The sequence below is a fragment of the Hemicordylus capensis genome, chromosome 6, assembly GCF_027244095.1.
Source record: "Hemicordylus capensis ecotype Gifberg chromosome 6, rHemCap1.1.pri, whole genome shotgun sequence".
Taxonomy (NCBI): Eukaryota; Metazoa; Chordata; class Lepidosauria; order Squamata; family Cordylidae; genus Hemicordylus; species Hemicordylus capensis.
Window position 1 is genome coordinate 90,750,791 of NC_069662.1, and position 19,613 is coordinate 90,770,403.

General features: G+C 44.8%; 1 protein-coding gene across 3 annotated transcripts in view; it reads left to right on the forward strand.

Annotated features, from left to right (window-relative positions):
• The window catches only part of TBX20 (T-box transcription factor 20), a 55,606-nt gene extending 41,297 nt beyond the window's left edge, over positions 1-14,309 (forward strand). The window contains exons 7-9 of one of the 3 annotated variants that reach the window (XM_053265018.1): positions 2,102-2,245; positions 9,077-9,189; positions 10,934-14,309. In XM_053265018.1, the coding sequence (XP_053120993.1) occupies positions 2,102-2,245; positions 9,077-9,189; positions 10,934-11,274 (598 nt within the window). In that variant the 3' untranslated portion in view covers positions 11,275-14,309. The remainder of the gene's footprint in view (positions 1-2,101; positions 2,246-9,076; positions 9,190-10,933) is intronic. The other 2 variants (XM_053265020.1, XM_053265019.1) reach the window with 2 other exon arrangements.
• Positions 14,310-19,613: the final 5,304 nt, after the last annotated feature.

Consider the following 19,613-nt stretch of genomic DNA (forward strand, 5'->3'; position numbering starts at 1 on the left):
AACAGGATCCTGGACTAGATAGGCCTTGGGCCTGATCCAGGAGGGCTGTTCTTATGTTCTTACAGTGGGGCGAAGGGAGATGAAGTCTCACCCCCACAATGTCACTCACACTCATGCGCTCTGCAGCTTGTGATCACGGATGTGCCCATCATCACAGGGAGGGTTTTTCTTTCTTCAGACAAGTCCCGTCATAATCATGAACAGTGGGGTGCGCAGGTGAGTGACGCAGCCAAGGCGAGACTTCCTCCCCCACTCTCCCTACTGTACATGACTACAGAGGGGCTTTTCAATAATGTCTGAATCAGGCTAGAATCTCTGTGGCTTTATATTGCCCTAGTATATAGGTTTCTATAGAAGAACCTTCTAGAGAGTTTTGTAACTAAGTCTCTAGCTTACCACAAGAGAATCTCTGGGGATATACAGCGCCAGGTTCTTAGCTTACATTAAAATTGTAATTAAAAATATGTATTTAGTGGGGCTAGACCATTTTGGAGCTCAAAGGGGAAGTTTCTCATGGATGTTTAATGGCTCCTACCCCATTATCTTTAACTACACGATGAGGCGCTTCACATGATTAGTGTGAAGCATATTGAGGTGGTTTGTGGGGAGACTGGACTTACCCCACTCTCCCCGAAGACGATGGCCCGGGTCAGCTGCCCATACAACTACCGGCTCCGTCGTGGAGCCAGTGGGGGCTGCAGGGATCAGGGGCCACTCAACCCCCAGAAATCCCAAGATGCCCCGTGCGAGCGCATGGGGCATTCTGGGGGCACCCCCAAGCACAGGAGGCTGCTTGTAGCCTCCTGGTCGGAGGTCTACTCATGTATTGCCTTGCGTCATGGTGGCACATGAGCAGAAAAACAAGGTTAATGCAGCACTTGCTCCATTAACCTCATTTAAGGGGAGGAGGAATTAGGTGCGCTAGCCACCTTGGGACTAAGGTTCCCTTAGCTTGCTTTCTGGTGATCATCAGAATAGCTTCGCTGTTTGCTATCACCTGTTCACAGCTGCTTATTTCCTGAAGTTTCAGCTTCACTATCATTTTTTTAAAATAACAACAAATTCTTTCTGAAGTAGTTCATTGCCTTTTCACCTGTGAGAAATATTCATCCTATTCTGTAAAAAGACCTGTATCAGCACAGTGACAAGATAATGTATGAATAGGAACATAGCTGTATTTTAGTAGGTCCAGGTCCCTTCACATGCACTCGAAGCACAATCCTATGCAGTCATCCGGTATTAAGTGTACAAATATCAGAGTTACACGGTTAAGCTGCCTTGGTGATCATTTGGGTTATATAGCTTTAAATAAATGAGTCACTTGGTTGAACCTTTCCCACCTGGTCATTGTCCTTGCAGACAGGCAGGCAATGACTGAGCTGGAAAACGCCATATGCTTTGCCCTGTCAATGTGCTTCAGACACTTGCCAGCCTGTATACTGCAACTGCATGGAACTGCACCATAGGGCAGGCGCAGCTCGTGAACTCTCCTCTGGGAGGACGGCGGGCAGCTTCTTTAAGGTAAATGGAGCTGGTGCTCCGTGCCGCCCAGCAGCCCCCGTGGCGGGGAATCATCTCCGTCACTCACCTGGCCACTGGCAGGGGCTCGCCTCCACGGGAGACAGGTGAGTGGTGGAGGCGATTCCCCATCGTGGGGGCTGCTGGGTGGCACGGAGCACCGGCTCCATTTACCTTAAAGAAGCCGCCCGCCGCGCCCCCAAGGAGAGTTCACGAGCCGCGCCTGCCATAGGGGAGTAGTTAGAATGGGGTGTGTGTGTGTGTGAGAGAGAGAGAGTGGGGAGAGATGCTCTTATTTTCAGTAGAGGTGTTTAAATGGTTCCATTTTGTGTTCTGTAACTTCAGTTCATCTGTTGAGTTATTCATTCATTCATTCATTCATTCATTCAATTTATATACCACCCTTCCTAAAGTGTTTCAGAGTGGTTGACATGAAAACCAAAAGCACATAATAAAACAATTAACTTTTTAAAAAAACCAGATTAAAATTAAATCTAGATATAATTAAAAGCCAGGCTGAAAAGATAGGTCTTTAAGGCTCTTGTGAAGGCCTCCAAGGAAGATAATCCTTTTATATCCACAGGGAGCACGATCCACAACCTGGGGCAACAACTGAGAAGGCCCAATCCCAGGTCACCACCAGATTAATTGGTTTCACCCAAAGATGGGCCCTTCCTGATGATCTTAGTGAGCGGTGGGGATCTTGTAGAGAAAGGTGCTCTCTCAGGTAACCCGGACCTAAGCCATTCAGAGCTTTGCAGGTAATAACTAGCACTTTGTACTTTGCCTGGAAACATATCAGCAACCAGTGCAACTGTTTAAGAATAGGCATAATGTGGTCTCTCTGGGATATGCCTATCTGGCTGCCACATCTTGAACTGAAGTTTCCCAACTATATACAAAGGCAACCCTGTATAGAGAACATTGTAGTAGTCCAACCTGGAGGTTACCAGCTGGTGTACCACTGTTTTCAGGAAATACTTCTCAAGGAACAGACGGAGTTGTTGAATCAATTGTAGCTGGTAAAAAGCGCTCCTGGCCATATCCTCAACCTGAGGCACCAGGGTGAAACCCAAGCCTAAGAGCACTCCCAAGCTATGAACCTGTTCTTTCTGAGGGAGTGTAACCTGGCCCAAAACAAGAAGTTCTATCCCGTCTTGCAGATTACGACTTCCAACAATGAACACATCTGACTTCCTTGGATTCAGCTTCATTTTATTATCCCTCATTCAGTCCACTACTGCCTGTAGGCAGGCATTAAAGGGGCTAGAGGCATTTTATGATATTGATGACACGGAAAAATAGATCTGAGTGTCATCAGCATATTGATAATACCCAGCACCAAATCCCCTGATGACCTCACTCGTGTAGATGTTAAAAAGTATTGGTGACAGAATGGCACCCTGAGGGACTCTATATTTATATATGTATGTATGTATGTATGAATGTATTTATTCGATTTTTATACCGCCCTACTGAAATGGCTCAGGCTACTATATAGTAGCTCCTGTTTTGAAGAGCAACTGTCACCAAGCACCACCATCTGAAATCTACCCGACATAGGAGTGGGACCACTGTAAAACAATGCCTCCTATCCCCAAATCCCTCAGGTGGTCCAGAAGGATACCATGGTCAATGGTATCAAAAGCTGTGGAGAGATCCAAAGGAAACAAGAGAGTCACACTATTAGTCATCCCCCCCCCCGCCACCTCCCCGCCCCCTGCACTGAGATGCTGGGTAAATTTAGTTTTGTGCCTTCTGAGCCTATTTAGGTGACTCACTGCTGATGCTTTTCTGAAATCTGGGCCCGCCCTCTTCCAAATATACATTTATAGAATTTGCTTCTATCAGGGGCAGTTCTATCATGAGGCCACAAGACAATTGCCTCAGGGCAGCGAGAGCAGGCCCTGGGGGGAAGTGGGAGTCCATGTTCCTAAACATGGGTGGGTGGGGCAGTCTCAGACAGACTGTCCATACCAGCCCCTTGTAACCTATCACTGGAAGAAATATCAATAGCATTTATGACAGTTCTTAACAAAATTTAATGGGTGGTAATGCCAAAGCTATCTTTTGAGTAAAATGGGATTAAGTATTGGGAGCAATAAATATCTATCCATAAACAAGGCTCGGTCCAAAGCTTTTCTGAGATTACAGTAGAATTGTATAACTATTCACGAAATGACCAGCTCAATTTGTTTCATTTTTGAAAAATGTGCATTCGTGCTGTATAAAAAACACCCCAGATTGAATTTCTGTCTCAAATTGCCATTGAAGTATTTTTATGGAGTAGGATTGTAATAGGGAACATATTGATCTGTCTGCTGCTAATTTATAAAATTATCTGTATATGAAAAAAAAAATACTATGGCAGGGCTGTCTGTTTAGGACTGGATTTTTAGTTTATTCAGACACATAAGGGTGGAATTCTTGCTTTAGTGAAATTGGAAACAAAGTAGAGCATTTATGAGTAGGATCAGATAGTGTGATGGTCCTGATTAGCTGTTTGGAACCAGAACTGGATTTAGTCCCTGCCTGCTCCTCACTTCCATTAAAGTGGATCATAAGAAATGGACACAATAGTAAAATTGAAGCAGGCAATATACCAAGCACTGCTCTAGTGCAACAATCTTGGGACAAGCTGGAAAGTGGCAGGCATATAGGGCCTGTCAGATAGACTCTATCTAGCGGCAATTTAGAGAGGTTTTTCCGGGGCCATCCAAGACGCATTCCAGACTAGCTGCTCAACAGCAGCAAAATGCCTCCATTCAGGCAAGTCTAATTGAAAACGTAAACATCAGGGAGAGCAGTCTCGCAGCAACTAACAACCCGAAAAAACAGCAACTTCCTTACGCTGGATATATGACATCCTAGCTCTATATCGCAGCGATTTAATTCGAGACATGTCATTGGAAATGTTAATGGCACCCTGCTGTCCTCAGAGGGACTGTGGTGTCACAACGCAGGAAGTGCGAAAGCACGCTTCCGAGATCCAATGTGACCCCATTGCAGGGTCTAATCTGGAAAGTGTCCAGATGACTTTAAAGGACATTGTACTTTTGTTTTTTTAGTGCCCTCTGTTGACCATTTGCTGCAGTCCATGGGAAATCCATATTTTAAAACAAATTTTCACGGATTGTCAGCAAATGGTCAGCAGATGGAGCTAAGGAATTGCACAATGTCATTTAATGTAATTTGCATGCCTCTGAAAATCTTCCATCACAATTTGTGTTCATGTTGGAATAAATTGCTGTTTGGCTGTGGGCCTGACAGCAATTGAATTCCTAGATTCAGGGAGAGTCAGGGCAGAGCAAGGCAAAAAAACAAAAACAAACCCAAGGGGACCCACAAGTAGGTTCAAAGCGAGGCACAATCATGGAACTCTCAGCAGGAGCTGCTGGTGACCAATCTTCCAGCAAGCCTCTTCTTTTTCCCTTTTAAAGGGTCTGTTGGGAGGTTGGAGCCAAAGAGAGCCGAGAAGATAAAGTGGCCTCTGGCGAGTTTGCATTCCAACTGTGGGTGATGCTGAGGATCACTGAGGTTCCTGACAGCAACCTCCATTCATTTCAATGGGGCTTGCATGGAATTCCCACACAAGTCCTACAGAAATGAATGGAGGTCTAGGCACTGTGCTTGGTAAATTGCAGTAGATTAGTGACCAGCTACTGGAGGCCCCCCAGACCGGGTGACCATATGTCCTCCATTATAGAGGACAATCCTCTTTTGGGGGGATCATGTCCTCTTCCCCACCATGACCTCTTTTTTTTGGACAACGTGGACCTGGCCATCCTACTGACAATCAAGTCTAAGAATACATCTAGTATAGCATTGTTTGTCTGGATTGCTGCTTTGTCTGAGATTGGGGCAGCTTGGTGGGTGGTGGTGGTGGGGAAGGACTCGACAGATTTTATACTTCAATGCCTTTTAAAAAAATGTTGCCATTGAAAAAGGTTTGGCTCTTGTATGTACATATACAATGATGTATATTCATATGTACATCTATACATATATATTAACATATGCAGACCTTATGCAAATTAGTACCCCCCTTTTGTCTTGTGTTCTCTTTTTTGTTGATAAATGGTGTGTGTGTGTGTGTGTGTGTGTGTGTGAGAGAGAGAGAGAGAGAGAGAGAGAGAGAGAGAGAGATCCATGACCTCTTTTTTGGTAATGTGGACCTGGCCATTTTACCCTCAGATGCCAGTCCACAGGCAAAAGTTTGGAGTGGAGGGAAGGGTGGCTAACACAACAGACATGCTGGTAGGCCTTCTTTGAGAAATGGGATTTGGGCCAGCATCACTTCCTCAGTGGCCCTCCCATACAAAGTAGTTACTGGCCAGGGCACTAGATGTTTGCAGAGAGGTTTCACACTTGAGTTTTACTTAAGAAAAAAATATAGGATGTAAATGTCCTTCATGTGCTTTTTTCAAGGCCAGCATCAGAGGTCAACATTGCTGCCAGGGGCCCCATTGCTGCCAGGGGCCCAGGGGCCCTCAGGAAGACCCACTGCTGATCCCTAACATATGTTTCCTTTGTGCTCATGGTCTTTGTGTGGTGGTAGTGGCGGCGGCAGCAAAGTGACTCTCTTGGGGCCCACCCAGGGAAGAGGGGGGCCAATGGAGGGCAGTTTGCCTTGGGCCCCCTGAAACCTGGAGCTGGCCCTGCTTTTGTTCATCCAGCATTGTTATCCTGATGTTAGACATATACCAGCCCAAACTGTTAAGAGTGATTAACTCCAAAGCCCTTGGCTATGATGATGATCCTCATTTATCATTCTGTACTGCTACTATTGTTCTTCATTTTTAAAAAGATCATTCTTTTCGCATTTCTCTTTTTGCCAGAAACAAGAAAAAGAGGTATCAAATCCATAATGTAACCAATGCAGAGTCTCCCTCTCTCTCCCCCTCCCTCCCCTCCTCTCTCCCCCTTCCTTTGTAAGATCTTCTGGGAGATAACTCTGGTATGGCCACTGTCTTTAATCACTTAAAAGGCAATAATTCAATTATATCCTCCTCTCAGTAGCAACTGCCATTGCTTTCTGTCCACTTCCAGTCCCCACAAGTAAATTACCTCAATAAGATTCTCTCTCTACCCCCTCATTTCCCCCACAAGAGACTCGCATATGAAATGATACCAGAGATATTCCAAGGACGAAACAACTCTTAGCAGTCCCTTTGTAAGAAAAGTAAACAAAGATGTACCATAATGGTGATTTATTGGACTATTGGGCAATGGCACCTCCCCATATTTTATGCATTGTTGAAATGTGATGCATTTTTAGCAAACCAGAATTGCCAAATAGCAAGTTTAGAAGGGACCTCTGCCAAACATCAGATTTAAACGGCTGCAATTAACTGGGTTGGCTATGAGTGCAGGAACAGAGAGCTGATCTGGAGGTGCATCAGGTCAGATTAGTCTCTAGGGAATCCTGCTAGCTCAAATGGCTTTGTTCATAAATAGGTTAAATCACTAAACAGCTCCCGCTTGCTTCTGCTTCTTAAAAACCACATTGATGAATAGTGATTGACTACCATTTTTCAAGCCTTATTCTGTTCAAGGATTCTATCCAGGGCCCATGGACTCAGAAATATTTTAATGGCATCAGATTCTCATCTTATGGAACACATCTTCCCATAAAAGCCTGTGAATATCATCTGGAGACTTGAAGCCTTTTTCTGGATAGCACCCACCCATTTTGCAAAATCAGAGCTCAGAGGAGGATCTGTTTGGTAGTGGCTCCAATGTAATGGAACACCCACTCTGAGAAACTCAGTGCTGTCCAGTTCTGTAGCTCTTGAGAGGCACTGCAAAGCATTGGCCGAATGCTCATATGATTGGAGGCAGGGGCATAGCAAGGTTGCAGTGGGCTCAGAGACAAGATTTTAAAATGGGCCCCCCCTCACTGAAGTTCAACTCATGAAGTAAAGAAATCTTAAATGAGGCTGAATAGTGGTAACAAAAAGCATGTATATGTGTGTGTGTGTGTGTGTGTGTGTGTGTGTGTGTGTGTATCTCCTATGTGCCACAATAGAACATCATCCTAAATTATTTTTAAAAGGTTTTGTAAATTGTTGATGCTGTTCTGGTAGCTCCAGGTCTTAACACTCACATCAGTTTTGGAGGATGAATACAACTGAAGGAAGCCCGGGCGGGTGCGCGGCTGGGGGAGTCAGTCATGTGACTTGCCTCTGGGGGGGCCCCCAAGGCAGTGGGCTCCCAGACAACTGTCTCCCCTTGCCCTATTATAGTTACACCCCTGCTTGGTGGTCAGTGGTGGTATATGCTCAAACTCTTTTGAACTAAAAAAACACACATGCAGATTCCTGTGCAGAAACCCTGATAGCCTTGATCCAACACAACCCAAGATGAGAATGATATATTTGGATAGGCTACATTGTTGGTGTTGACTTGTATTTTTTTTTTTAAAAAAAATAAGCATTGGTTTTGTGTCCATTCCTTGAAGATAATGATCTCAGAACTAGGGTGCACTCTCTGGTAACCTCTAGGCTTGACTACTGCAATGTGCTCTACATGGGGCTGCCTTTGTATGTAGTTCAGGAACTTCAGTTAGTTCAAAATGCAACTGCATTGTCTGCCAATAGGTTTCCGGGCAAATTATAAAGCGTTGGTTACCTTTAAACGCCCCAATTACCTTTAAATTACCTTTAACGCCCCAAACAGCTTAGGACTGGGTTACCTGAGAGAGCACCTTCTTCTGCATGATTTCTACCGCACATTAAGAACATCAAGAGAAGTTAATCTCCATATACCACCAGCTTGGGGACTCGGGAGTGGGCCTTCTCTATAGTTGGTCCTAGGCTGTGAAATGCTCTCCCTATAGACATTTGTGGCTTAACATCTTTACCAGCCTTTAAAAGAGCCCTTAAGACATATGTTTTTTAGCCAGGCTTTTAGTAATCTCCAAATTTTCTAAATTGCTTAATTGCTGAAACCTTTGAATGTTTTAAATTTTAATTGTTGTTTAATAGTTGGTTTTATTCTGTTTCTGTTGTGTTTATTTTTGTAAACCGTCTAGAGCCTTTGGAGTTAGACAGTATATAAACAAAATAAATAAATAAAATAACCTTAGGCACTGAATGAGAGAAAGATGGAATATAAAAATCAATAAAATGGTTAAAAATCACAGCATTTGAAGGTGGCACATTAAGTATAGTATAGTGGTATAGCAAGTATGATGATGGCTTTCCAAATGTTACGAGAGGAGAGCTGGTCTTGTGGTAGTAAGCATGACTTGTCCCCATAGCTAAGCAGGGTCTGCCCTGGTTGCATCTGAATGGGAGACTTGATGTGTGAGCACTGCAAGATATTCCCCTCAGGGGATGAAGCCGCTCTGGGAAGAACAGAAGGTTTCAAGTTCCCTCCCTGGCTTCTCCAAGATAGGGCTGAGAGAGATTCCTGCCTGCGACCTTGGAGAAGCCGCTGCCAGTCTGTGAAGACAATACTGAGCTAGATAGACCAATGGTCTGACTCAGTATATGGCAGTTTCTTATGTTCCTATGTTTCCTATGTTCCTACTGATGTAATATGTTGTCTTTCACAGAGAAAGTGTGGAGAGCCTTATTCAAAAGCATTCCTATGCACGATCCCCCATCAGAACCTATGGAGGAGAGGATGAAGTTCTGGGAGATGATAGCCAAACAACTCAAAGCAGAGGTAAGAGAGTGCCTGATACTGAAAGAACAGGAGCTCATACCTGCTGTACACGGAATGGAAGGGCATCTTACAAACCTTTTGGTTTGGTGCTTAAATGTTGACCAAGAATTGGGGAAGGTTTTCTTGGAAAAAGGAGGTGCCCCTTTCTCCCACATGATTCCTACATCAGCATGAATTTGATCATGCAGAATGCATGGCTTGTGAATGGCCTGTTATTGGCCCAAGTTACCTAATGGTATGTAGAATTGGGCAGGAGATACAGCTGTTTCTGAAGCATAATCTGATGCTACTTTTCCTTACTCATGTAAGCTTGAAGGCATTGGGGGTGGGGGTGGGGAATAATTTCAAGGCCTCTGGTCAGGTTTAGGCCTGTGAAGTATTGGGTTTTGCACAAGTGTGCTCTCTTGTGCTAATTATACAATCAAACTTGCACAATAGTTCCATTGGAAATAATGGAAGTATCATTGTGCATGTATGATTGTGCAATTTTAAGTATTAGTACAAGAGCTCTAGTGTAGTGTAATGGTTAGAATGTCAGACTAGAATTGGGGGGGGGGGGACTTAAGTTCAAATCTCTATTTGGCCATGAAACCCACTGGGTGATTCTGGACCAGTCACATCTCACAACCTAAACTACCTCTCAAGATTTTTGTGTGGATAAACACAACTACGTAGACTGTTCTAGGCTCCCTGAAGGAAGAACAGAATATAAATGTAAAAATAAATAAAACACTGTGAGTGTTGCCTTAGATGCGCATAGCAGCAATGGCAGGTTCAGAACCCCCCATGTTGCACTGTGCAGGAAGTCAGCAAGTATCTGCAACATGGAAACATTTGAGTATCCTAAGCTGCTGTCCAAGTGGGTGCTGGCTGAACAAGTTGCATTGGCCCTGACAGCATTGCTCAACACAGATTTTTGACTAGTCTCATAGGGTAGGGGTGTGCATGGAACTGGCTGGTATGGTCTGAGTCTGAACTGGACCAGGACCGGACCAGGCCAGTTCAGTCCGGAACCCCCCGGGGTGGGGTGGGGCGTTTCACAGACCTTTTATGAAAAAGATATTTCAATTTTTTTAACTTACCCCCTTTGGGGGGTTTCTCTGAGCTCGTGGTGAGGGGTCCATGGAGGTTCACCCTCCCTTGCCAACCAACCTTCCTTCAAAAATGGCCCTGTTTGTTCGGGCCCTTCCGCTGGTGTGGCAGTGCTGTGCTGGGGGAAATGGCTGAACTGGTCTGTTTTTGAAGAAAGGAAGGCTGGCGGGGGGAGGGGGAACCTCTGTGGACCCCCCGCCACCTCGAAGAAGCCCCCCAGAGGGGCTAAGTTAAAAACAATTAATTTCCCCTAAAAGGTCCACGGATCCCCTGAATGGGGCGGGGGTGTGTGTTTGGTCCAGTATCGATCTGAACTGAGGGTAGTTCGGCTCAACCCCGAGTCTTTGAACCAAACCAGTTCGACATCGAACTGGTTCAGTTCCAAACCTGCTCAGTTCCATACCTGCTTGCACATCCCTAACATAGGGATTACTCACTGCCATTGTGCTGAATTATTTCCCCTTTATCACCTGCTTGATATGCAACAGCCACTTGAAGAAGATCAGCTTTGTCTGCTGCATATCTGACAATGCCCTTCTTTCCCCCTCTAACTTTGTTCAGTGTTCCTATGATAGTGTTATTACTTAGTTGAACTGTCCTCTAGATTCAGTTGCTTGTACTCTAAAGCTTCAGCATTTTTCTTTGTCTGTAGGCTCAGCTTTTACTACATCTGATAACTTGTCCCTCAGTTCCTGGGTCTCGTCATCGTCAAGTTTTCCTGGATTCCAGCATCCGCAGGCCTTGTCTGCTCTTGGTTCCAGCACTGCATCCATAGCGACGCCAATTCCTCACTCCATCCAAGGACCACTGCCTCCCTACAGCCGCCTGGGAATGCCTCTAACCCCTTCTGCCATTGCCAGCTCAATGCCGGGAAATGGCCCAACGTTTCCTTCTTTTCACATGCCTAGGTACCACCATTACTTCCAGCAAGGGCCTTATGCAGCAATCCAGGGACTACGCCATTCCTCTGCAGTGATGACGCCTTTTGTATGACTGACCTAAACCAAGACTTCTTATAAAAATAATTATGGGTCTGTTGGAAAGGGCCATGGAGAAACAATAGAGGAACTGCTAAACAAACAAACAAACAAACAAACTGCATTGTGGATTCCTCCTCTGAGGGATCAGTGTTAAGGGAAGTATGCAGTTTTGAGTGGCTCAGAAGTCTGCCACCGCCAAAGGGACTCCAAATGTTGCAAAGTCTGTAACTAAATGCCGAATGATCTGAAGGTGCATCTTAACCCTAGATAAGAGGCTGTGTTCATGCAGCATTGTATAATTGTATTGTGTATAGGTTTCCTGTCTCAACAGAGGCAAGAAAGGCAATACTGTGCTTATAACTCATTATGACTAATGAAGGAAAAAATGGTTGTTTTGAGCATGTTTAGTCTACTAAAGCATCAAATTTAGTAGGAAAGAAGTAGAGGGGAAATGCCATTCTTTACCCCTCCATTTTTAATTCCAACTCCAGTTCATTTAGAACATTGGGCATAATGCCCTGGAATTTCTCCTGCACACACTCTGTTTGACATAAATGGAAGTTGTGTAAGTGTAATACACTCTTGTGTGACAACTTTTTCATTTAAATGGACAGGCAATGTTTCTGGTGGATTATGACCAATTGATGTTTCTTGGTTCCACCATAAGTGCATTCAACCACAAAGCAGAGCCATTAGGGTTATTTTTCAGTTTTTTTTAATTTCCTCCATTATGTTTACAAAATTATGTCAACACATATTGGACATTACAGAACTATACCAATTGTTCAGCTGAGAAATGTGTTCTTTATATTTCTTGGAATAAATAAATTTAGAATCTGTTTGCTGGAACTGAAGGACAAGGCAGAGTCTGAAGAATTTAACTTTAAAGTCTCTCACATTTGGTCAAAAATAGCCATGGTCTACTATATATGCTCAGGGCCTCATGGGAGTAGCTCCACATTGTAAGAGCGGCTTGTTTTCATCTTCAATAAGGGCACAGACGTCCAGAGTTTGGTGACACTTGGCTTTTATTCAAATGAACAGAAAACCATATACGAATTGGGGACACACAAGTTTGCTCCCTTTACAGTGGGACCCCCAAAGCTCTAGAGCAGGGGTAGGCAACTTTGTTAAACAACAGCTGGATTGCCTACCTCTCCTATAGAGTCCCTCTCTTTCCACTGGTGTACCTCCCCCACCCCAGGACTAACTAATTCCTAAAAAGAGGCTTGCCACCTTATCTCTCTTCCAGCCAATGGGCTACCTTGGCTTGCATATCCCCAACTTTTTCTTTGTCCTGCTTTTACTCTCTGTTTCTCATCTCTAGCTCTCTGGCTTCTTGACCCCACCCTCATTCCCCCTTGGTTCTCTTAGCCTTGTCCTTTTCAGTAGCCCTGCTGTCTTGGGTGGGAGCTCCATGTGATGCTTGTTAGGCTACTATTTGGCTTGCTGGAGTGCCACATGGGAACATCTAGCCTCTTGTGCAGCATGCTTATTATCTGCATGTTGCTCTCAATATCTGGGAACAGTAGCGGCCTGTACGGGTGGGACAGGGAAGCAGAAAATGAGCAGTAGGTGTGACTCATGCCTGCTTCCCCCACCCTGGCTGCCTTACTCTTTCTTGCCTTCCCTGCCATAATGTGGACTCCAGGTGCATGTTTGGACTGGCTATTTGTCTGGTTCCCCAACCTGGGCAAAAGTCCAGCCCATGCGCCTGGGGTTAACGTCACAGCAGGGGAAGCAAGGAAGAGCAAGGTAGCCAGAGTGGGAAGAGGAGAATGGGAATGAACCACACCTGTGGCTTGATTCCCCCATCTGTTACTACAGTCTGGGATCTGATGAAAGCAAGGTGTTGCTTAGTGTCATCTTACTGAAAACTGTACTAGTTTGAAGAACTCCAGTATCCTCCGCTTAGGCCTGATCCTAAATTTAGTACATTAGTTTAATGTATCAGTGCAGTGGTGTGGCTGGATCCCACGACTATATATCTCATGTTCATCCAATAATTTGCTACAAATGTGAGCATTACTCATACCAATGTCAGAGGACCAGATTGTGTGTACAACTGCACATTTGTCTGGAGCATTAATGACCCTCTGCTGCTGGTTGCCTCTTTCCCTTCACCGCCACCAAATGTGTCATGTACACACCCACACGCCATGTGCAGAGCATTCCCCCAAAGAAGCAAATGGGACAGCCTCTGCTCACCATTGTATTATGTGCCCATTTTTGCCCTGGAGCTGTTGGGTTGAGATGAATATGTTCCCAAAACACTGAGAAATATTTTCTTTTTAATTGTTGCAGCTTGATTTTATTGTGAAGTCTGCTCCTTTTTATCTTGGTTTTCTCTCATAATTTGTTGCAGTATATTTAGTTCCAGTACCTCCCATTTCTTAATGTGGGTACATTTTTATTTATGATGGTAATTAAACCATCACTGATTTCAGTTTCTGGTTACAAATGGCAGGATTTGAATTTGCTGTCTTTTCTTTTAAAAACGTAATTTCAGTCAATCAGTATGTTCTTTAACCTCTTTTGAAAGGATTTTGGACAAAATATACAGATTACTGTATTTTAGCTCTGGCACATTTTTTAAAAAGCATTTAGTTTCTTACTGTAACATCAGAAATATGAGGAACATGCTTTTTTAAGCCTAGGGTAAGTGAAAACTGGAGATGCTCAATTTTAACAGAATGTATTAAAGGTCTGTTGTTTGCTGTGTTAAACTGTTTTAAAAATTATTTGTGTGAGCACATTCACCATTTAATGACGTATGTGTGTGTATGTGGGAGGTGGGGGGCAAAATGTTTTATGAAAAACCAGTGGAGTATATACATTAGGAAATGACATCCAACAAATAAAGTTTCTTTTAAAGTGCAATATATTTATTTCTGCCAGAAATATAATATCGACATTATGTGATATTTGAAGCACTAAATGTGATTTGTAAACAGCTTAAAATGATTATATATATATATCACAAAGTTGTACATAAGTGCAAATGTGTGGATATTCATTTTCTTTCATTAAAATATTGGGATTTTTAAATATGTGTTTCTTTGGGGGACTTCATTCATTATGTTTTGCAATTAAGGTGATTTAATGTACTTCTGGAAAAACACAGAGCAGGGACTAGTAGCTTGATCCCAAAGATTATAGGATTATACACTAGGTTTTGTTCTTCGTTCTTTCATGCTTTTATTCTTTTCACTTGACTGGGCTACTACACCTCAGAGGCACAATGCCTCTCAATACCTGTTGTTTCAGGGGAGCAACAGCAGGAGATAAGGTGTGCCCTTACCTCTTGCCTGTGGGCTTCCCAGAGTCATCTGGTGGGCCACTGAGTGAAACAGAATGCTGGGCTAGATTGGCCTTGGGCCTGATCCAGGATGGCTGTTCTTATGTTCTTACAGCTCCTTGTGCTGTGTTGGAAGCCATTTCTGTTTATGACTTGGCACTGAGGGCTGGTTCTTATCAAGGTGAACATCCTCCATCCTAGATCAAATCTAAGATAATCAATGTCTGCTGCCTGTGCCAATCAACTATTCTCCAAAGGTGCACCTGAATAGAGCAGTCTTTAGCTGCCTTACGGAAGGCTAGGAGGGAGGTGAAGGAATGGATCTCCCCAGGGAGGGAATTCCATAGCCTGGGTGCAACCCAAGAGAAGGCCTCATTTCCTGTGCATGACGATTGGGTCTCCAAAGGTGTCTGCATGCGAAGCAGAGCCCCTCACCAGCAGATCTGCTGGGTGGATAGACTCATTTGTGGGTAGATGGTCTTTAAGATATCTGAGGCCCAAGCCATTTAGGGCTTTAAAGGTAATAACCAGCACCAGAAGCAGATCAAGCCAAGCCATTTCCTGCATATAAAGATTGCTTCTCATCCAGTTCTCTATACAAGTCTGTTCTCATGCAAGACAAAGGTGTATTTTTATTCACCTTGAAGTATCTCTTTTTGTCTTGAGAGAACAGATAGATTACAGTTCCTTGCAAACTGGAAAATTACCTTTCAGTCTGCAAAACAGTAATCAGAATGGTCAGATTAAAGTTTAACTATGATAGATGTTTTCTGTCATTGGTTTGAAAAGGCCAGTGGGCAAGAAAAGAAACCAAGTAGCAATTTTATTGGGCAAGAAAGGACTTACCTCTTAAAGACTTATCTCCATGTTGTTGGTGACCACTTGTGATCTTTTACACTTCCTTTCTGACACAAGATGTATCATTGCAACAATATAGGGCTATTCACACGACACACATGGGTGAGGTCAGGCGGGTGGGGGGAAAGGCAGTGTTCAACATAACTTCCCCCAGATGACTGCTCCTAGCAACCTGGGTAAATAAAGGCCAGAATCCATTGTCCCTGCCTCTGAGAATCCCACAGTGCACCACTTGCTGAGTGCAGTGCACACAGAGAGTCCCCCAGGGGATGGACACTAATGCCTGTCTCTGTGTCAGTGTGAGCTGCAAGCTCACATGATCCTGGGAGCCGGGTTAAGGGCATTTTTGTGGCCTTAACCTTGGCTAAGAGCTGGGCTTCAGTGCTGGGTTTGGCACAGCATCACTGCTGGAATCTGCACAGATCGGTAGTTCTCATGGACAGCCAGGCTGAAGCTTGGCTGCTTAAGCTTGGGCTTGGCTGCTCATGAGAACAGCCACTATGTATCATTAGACTTCTTGTTATGAGTTTGTTGCTTTCTTAAACTGATTGAAAACCATGCATTTCAAGTCAAGCTATTTCCTGATAATAAAGCACATTGTGATGGTGTTGCCTCTCATTCCCTAGAAAAGAAACCAACTGCCTGCTTTCTTTAGCAATAAAACACTTACCTCTGTGTTGTTGACACCAATATCTGAAGTTTTTCACTTCCCTTTTTCTGAAACTGCAACAAATTATAGTCCAAGAGCCTGTTTCAAAAAAACTTGTGTAATAAGGTATAGAAGATTGAACCATCTAGAGTAGTTAAACTAGTTTTGGCATTTCCAAAAGTACCATTCTTATGAGTGGCTGCTGAGGCATTTAGGGGGTGCAAGCCCCCCAAAATGCCTTCTTGGGGCCATCACTTACATCATAAGGCACGTGGATGAAACAAGCAGTATCTGTTGGGGGAGAATATACATAATTCCAAACTGTCCAATCTGACTGACTTTTTTGGGGCTGAACCATTTTCAGATTCCTCTGAAAAGGGGTAATAGGAGTTATGAATTACATGATAAGGTATATGGCTGAAATGGATACCATTTGTTATTTGTTAGAGAGTACCTTCCTACATCTTAAAATGTCCAGTCTGACTGCTTTACATGGGGCCAGTCCAAAATCAGACCATTAATGCGCTTAGGGCCATAACTGCTTCCACTGTACTGAAGCATACTGCTCAGATCAGCGGGAATGTTCATTAGGAGAAAAGGGGAGGGGGCAAGGAGAAGGGAGTGAGTGGGCAGAGAGCTTCCACTGTATTGATCTGGAAATATGCACATCATTTCTGAAATTACCCACTCACCCCGACATAAAGTTTGCACCCCCTAAACACTTAAGTTCCTTACTTTGCATTATTCCTCACCTTTCAGCATAATTTCTGTTATGAGTTTATTTTCTTAAACTTGGTGGAATCTATCATTTTTTCCAGCTTTTCCAGATGATTCCCAAAATGAAGGTTGTCTTATTGTTGTTCATCTGTCTGTAGTTTCCTGTTTAAATTGGTCTATTTCCAGAGTGAAGATTCTTCTCCAGGCAACATAGTATGTTGTCTCTAGAATTAAGTCTTGGCAAAGGTTATTTACAGAGCCAAACAAAGAAAGGAAGTGAAAGATTTGGCATTTAGAGATGTTGAAATACTTGCCTCATCTATTGGATCACTTGATTGCAAATTGCCGCCAGCCATTATAAATGTTCTAGAAGATACTTCTTACCTGGTAGTCTTACCACCAATTTGTATGTTTAAAAAGAGCACAGTGGCATTGCCATGATTATCCCATCTATTCTTGGGATAGGAGGAGGAAAACCAAGCTGCCCTTGTGAGATGCTACATTTTCTCCTGCATCTTGCACACCTTGAGACAATAACCAAGGAGACAATGAGGGCATCATAATCAGATGTGTAACTAGGGTGGGGCAGGCAGGGCACATACCCTAGGCAGAGCTGAAGGAGGGCAATTTTTTTAATTTTTTAAAAAGTGGTGGCACCCTTCCCCTCCCCCCTCCCCCTCAGAGTGCCTGCCATGCCACGCTGCTGCCCCCCCCCACAATTTTTCATTTTTTTTTTTTAAATTGAGAGTCCGGGCTGGTGGCGGTGCCCCTCCCCCTCCCCTTTCCCCCTTGGAGTCGTGAGATCTGTCCAGGTGGGGTAGGCGCTCTCCCATTGGCTCCTGGTGAGCGGAGGAGCAGAGAGCATGTGCCGCGCTGCTGGGTGGGTGATGACGAGCAGCACAGCATGCTGCCCTCATGTTGTGTGTGCTACCGCCGCCGCTGCTGTTCATGGCCTGGCTGGCTGCCAATGCGAGGAGGGAGCGACAACAACAGGCAAAGCTGTGCCAGGGAAGGCGAGGTAGGCTGGCAAGAAGCCCCCACACCACTACAAGCCCCCTGTAAGCCCCCACCCTACTACTGGGGGAAGGGGAGGTGCATGCTGAGCTGGGGCACACGCAGGTGGGGGGCGGGCAGCAGGTTGCCTGAGCACATCATGCACTCTCCTCCTCCTCCTCCTCCTCCTCCTCCTCGTTGTTTGGCTGGAGAGTAGGTGACGTCCTCTTTCTGGGTGGGACTGAGCAGAGGTGAGGTGAGGGCTGGCGGGGGTAGCTCTGAGTCCTGGAAGCTGGCGGGGAGCTCCGTGACTGACTGGCGCCTCTTTCTCCCCCCTCCTGCTTCGGCTTGCCTGCTGGATGTGTGTGAGTGTGCTTTTAAGATTTTGAGGTGTGTGTGTTTAAGACTGCAAGGCCCTTCTGGACAGGGTTATTAATTTTTTTAAAATGAAAGCCACTCTGAGCCTTTTGGAAAGAGTGGGAGGGATTTATACCCCACTCGTCACACACACAGAGTCCTCGGGGGCACCAGCGCTTGCTCCATGGTGTTAGCATGCACAAACAACCCCCATCTGCAAAGCAGTTAGGAACTCTCTTCCTCTCCTGCTCGCTCTGTCTCCCTTGTGGGGTAGCAAAGGAGGAAGAGGAAGGGGGGCAGAGATGGTTGGAGGAGGAGGAGGAGAAGGGGTGTGGGGGTCACCTTCACCAATGCAGGGGGTTGCTCCATGAAGCAACCATTTCGGTGAAGCAGTTGAGCTCTCTCCTCCTCCACTCTGAGGAGGCACCATGCTTGGAGACATCCCAAGCAAGAGAGGCAAGAGACAAACTTCCAACCCTTTCCCATTCCAAAGCTCTGGTTCTTTTGCTTACTTTTAACAATCATAGTTGAAGGCAGGGGTGCTGGGGGTGGCAGTGGGTAGGGACTGAACTAGGGGGAATCCATGTTGAAATCATTTAAATAGATAAATAAATAGATAATTATTGTTAATTTTAAGCTGCAAACTTAAGTGAGCCTCAAGTTAATTGGATTTACTGAGTTTATTTGGATATGGGCCAGCCAGCTCCCCAAGTCGTGGTGGGGGGCACGCACACACACACACCCAGCCTGGTTCAACACAAGGGGCAGTCGATCTTCTGAGAGGCTGAGGAGGAGCACGCAAAAGATGCACCTCTGCCTCCCATGATGGGACCTGACTTCCCACACCACCACCAAAGGCAATGAAAATGTACTGGGGAGAGAGAGAAAGAGAGAGAGAGAGAGAGAGAGAAGGTGAAGTCTGCCCGTCTCTGCTTCCTTTGCTGGCAAAAGGCACTCTCCCAAACCTGGTCAGGTGCCCTGTTAGAGGTGCTGAGTGACCCAGAGAGGAAGAAGCAAGCAAGGGGGAGAAAGGCCAACATATGCTAAATCACTGAGATGTATGCAAATGTAAGTGCCCTGTTGCTTTAGCATCGAGCAGACAAACAAACAAAACCCAACCAACTTGAAGAGGAGTGTGTGTGTGTGTGTGTGTGTGTGTGTGAGAGAGAGAGATCATGCAAATCCTTGGCTTTTCCTTCTGTTCTGGATGGATCTTCCTCCTCCACCGCTCTCCCCTCAACCCCAAATGTATAATTATAGAGTCCTCCAATGTAACTGCTCTCTCTCTCTCTCTCTCTCTCTCATAAAAAGGGGGAGTGTTGAATGCATACCACCAACAATGTTAAGGAGGTAGGACTCTGACTAAAGCTGTTCCTGGAGTTTTCTTCCCCTGGACCTGCTAAGTTTTCCAGTGTTAAGCCTAAATTTGCTCCAGGATTGCTGGATTTTCATAATAACTTGAAGAATTATGTCAGTTTGT